Below are 2711 nucleotides of genomic sequence, written 5' to 3'. Positions count from 1 at the left end.
TGTTACGTCTACGATCACGCTGGAGCACAGAGAGGTCGGTCATTTCTAAGTGTTCTCTTTAAAGGTTACATTAATAACCCTGTCCCCGGGACCAGCAGGTGTGGTGGATAAGGGCGCTGGACTCCCACATGACCAACCATGGTTCAAGTCCTGGACCTGGTGGCTTGCTTTCTCACTTTCCCTTTCTCTCTCTCTCTTGTCAAATAAAGAAAAAAATAACAATAACAAATAGAAATAAATAAATAAATAATTCTTTTAAAAAAACTATTAAAAAAAAAAAAACCTTGTCCCCAGAAACACAGGCTCAGTCTACATGAAGCACAAACCTGGCTCTCGAGATGTCTGCTCCCCACTCCAAATGACAGCACTGTGTGTGTGTTTTAAGAGGGATTTTGGCCAGAGGGTGTGTGCTTGCTGGGGAAACACAAAGTAAGACATCGCCCCAGGGGGATGGTCACGCCACAATCCCTCCTTCTGCACTCTCCTCTCAGGATTCTGGGCACACACACACCCGCACCTAGCACGAGTTTCAAGCTGCTGGTCTAGGGCTTGAACCGTCAACCACGTGGGAGTCCAGCGCTTTAGCCACTATGCCACCCGCTGGCCCCCGGGACTCTGTCCTGATCTCACTTCTCACTGCTTCTACAGTTCTGAAGATGCTGCCTTGGGACCAGCAGTTAGCGTAATGGCTATGTCGCTGGATTCCCATGTAGTTGACTGTGGTTCGAGTCCCGGACCCAGCGGCTTAAAATCACTCCAGGAGTGTGTGTGTGCATGCCCAGGATCCCGAGAGGAGAATAGAGGAGAAAGGACTGAGGTGAGGCCATCCTCCCGGGGGATGATTTCTCACTTTCTGTCTCTCTGTCTCTCTGTCTATCTGGCGAGTGCATGTGCCCTATAGCAAAAACCTCTCCAAAAAAAAAGAAAAAGATACTGCCTTTCCCTCTGGCTCTCGTTTTACTGGAGCAGGAGACCAGGGGACTGGGAGGGACAGCATCCAAGTCCCTCTCGTTCTAAAGCACTAGGAGGCTTGCAGCTCAGCTCAGGACGAGAGAGACACAGGCGTGACCCTGAGGCTGTTCGGCCACCACGATGGTGACTAGTCCGTGGAGCTGAGGCTCGCCCTCCACTCACAGCTGCTCCTGGAGGCTCCTGGAGGCCGGGGTGGGCTAGCCCCACGCAGCTGTGCAGGAAAGCGGGGCTCTAGAGGGAGGCTCGGTTCGGGCTGTGGCAGTGCTCGCTCGCGCTCACTGCCCGTCCTGCCCGTGACAGCGAGGATGACTGCTGACGCTTCCTAGACCAGCTGAGCACTGCACCAGCCCTGCCTAGCCTCACCCAGGAGGTTGTGCTAACAGCGTCCACATTTTACAGACAGACAGACAGACTCGGGGCTTGCTGCCGAGACGGCAGAGGACGGGGCACAAACAGAGAGCAACGCCCCGATTCTGAGGTAAACTCAAGCCTGCCCGTGCACTTCCGGCCTCCCTGCAGCCCCTCTCTGCCTTCCTCGGAGCCCCGCCCAGGAGCACACCCCCAGCACCAGCGGGAAGGGCCACCACGCAGCAGCAGAAGCGCCAGACGCCCGCCTCGTGGACGTCCTGGAGTGGACGCTGCTGGCTTCCGATCCCACAGGGAGGACCCTTTCAAACCCTGGACGACTTGGCTTAGAGGAGGGAGCGAGGCGGACACAAACATGCTTCTCTGGCCAATGGTTCCATGCCGTGAGGCACCCTGTCCGCAATCTCTCAGTCACCCCAGCTGTCCTCCCACCAGGCGGCAGTGTGGCCCCTGGGCTGGCTCCGGGGTTCGGGTTCCTCCTACAGAGGACAGGCACCCGGCCCTGCCCCACCTCACCGGCCCCTCCCCAGCTGCAGGCCAGAACACGGAGGCATGACCTTCCGGGCTCTGACCACCGTCTACCCAGCGCAGTTGTCGGAGCCCCAGCTCTGGGTCTATGACAGCAGAGACGGATGGAAGCGGCCGGGCGGCAGAAAGGGAGCGTGTGAAAGGCACTGCGGGCGCCAGCCCCAGGTCCCTCGGTCCCACGGCCACCTACCGTGGCAGAGCATGAACCAGCACTCCAGAATCCCAGCGCTTGGCAAGCAGCTTCTCGGGCCTGGGTCGGGGGACAGTGACTAGCTGCACAGGACAGTGGCCACTGCCACACTGTGGGGGACATGGGGGCCGCTGAGTCCTGCACATCGCCTGGAGACCACTCACCTTGGACCACATGATCCCGACTGGCCGTGGGCGCTCGCAGCCCGTGGCGATGACTCTGGTGGGAGTGAGGATGTAGTCCACTGTGACATCGTGGTCCCCCAGGAGGGCTTCGGGGATGTCCACGACCTGGTCAGACGGAGAGGGAAAGCTGCCGGGCACCGCTCCCTAGCCCACAGCGGCTCAGAGCAAAGCCGAGCGCCCCATGCCCCCAGCCGCCCCGGCCCCACCGTCAGCACCCCGACCCCTCCAGCCCGCTCTGGGAAGCACCTGGCAGTCGTGGACCACGGTAACCACTGGCGTCTGCTGGCTGACGGCTCCCATCGACACCATCATGGCGTATTCGAGATCAGCGTAACCTTCGCCCTTCCCGATTCTCCAGCCTGTAAGACCACAGAACCTTCACGGGGCCTGCTGCATCTCTGCAGAGGGCATGTTCTTTTCTCCCTTTCTCTTTCTTTTCTTTTTTTTAAATTTTGCCAGAGGATGCATGC

The 2711-nt window shown here is 58.8% G+C and overlaps 1 protein-coding gene across 2 annotated transcripts in view; it reads right to left on the bottom strand.

Annotated features, from left to right (window-relative positions):
* Positions 1 to 2711, bottom strand: part of MTHFSD (methenyltetrahydrofolate synthetase domain containing) — a 16279-nt gene that overhangs the window by 3478 nt on the left and 10090 nt on the right. For both annotated transcript variants that reach the window (XM_027773477.1, XM_027773476.1), the window contains exons 6-7: positions 2488 to 2600; positions 2221 to 2346 (exon numbers count right to left, since the gene is read on the bottom strand). In XM_027773477.1, the coding sequence (XP_027629278.1) occupies positions 2221 to 2346; positions 2488 to 2600 (239 nt within the window). The remainder of the gene's footprint in view (positions 1 to 2220; positions 2347 to 2487; positions 2601 to 2711) is intronic.

The sequence above is a fragment of the Tupaia chinensis genome, unplaced genomic scaffold, assembly GCF_000334495.1.
Source record: "Tupaia chinensis unplaced genomic scaffold, TupChi_1.0 Scaffold000355_1, whole genome shotgun sequence".
In the NCBI taxonomy this organism is placed as follows: Eukaryota; Metazoa; Chordata; class Mammalia; order Scandentia; family Tupaiidae; genus Tupaia; species Tupaia belangeri.
The sequence above is the reverse complement of the archived record's forward strand: the minus strand, read 5'-3'. Positions and strand labels throughout refer to the sequence as shown.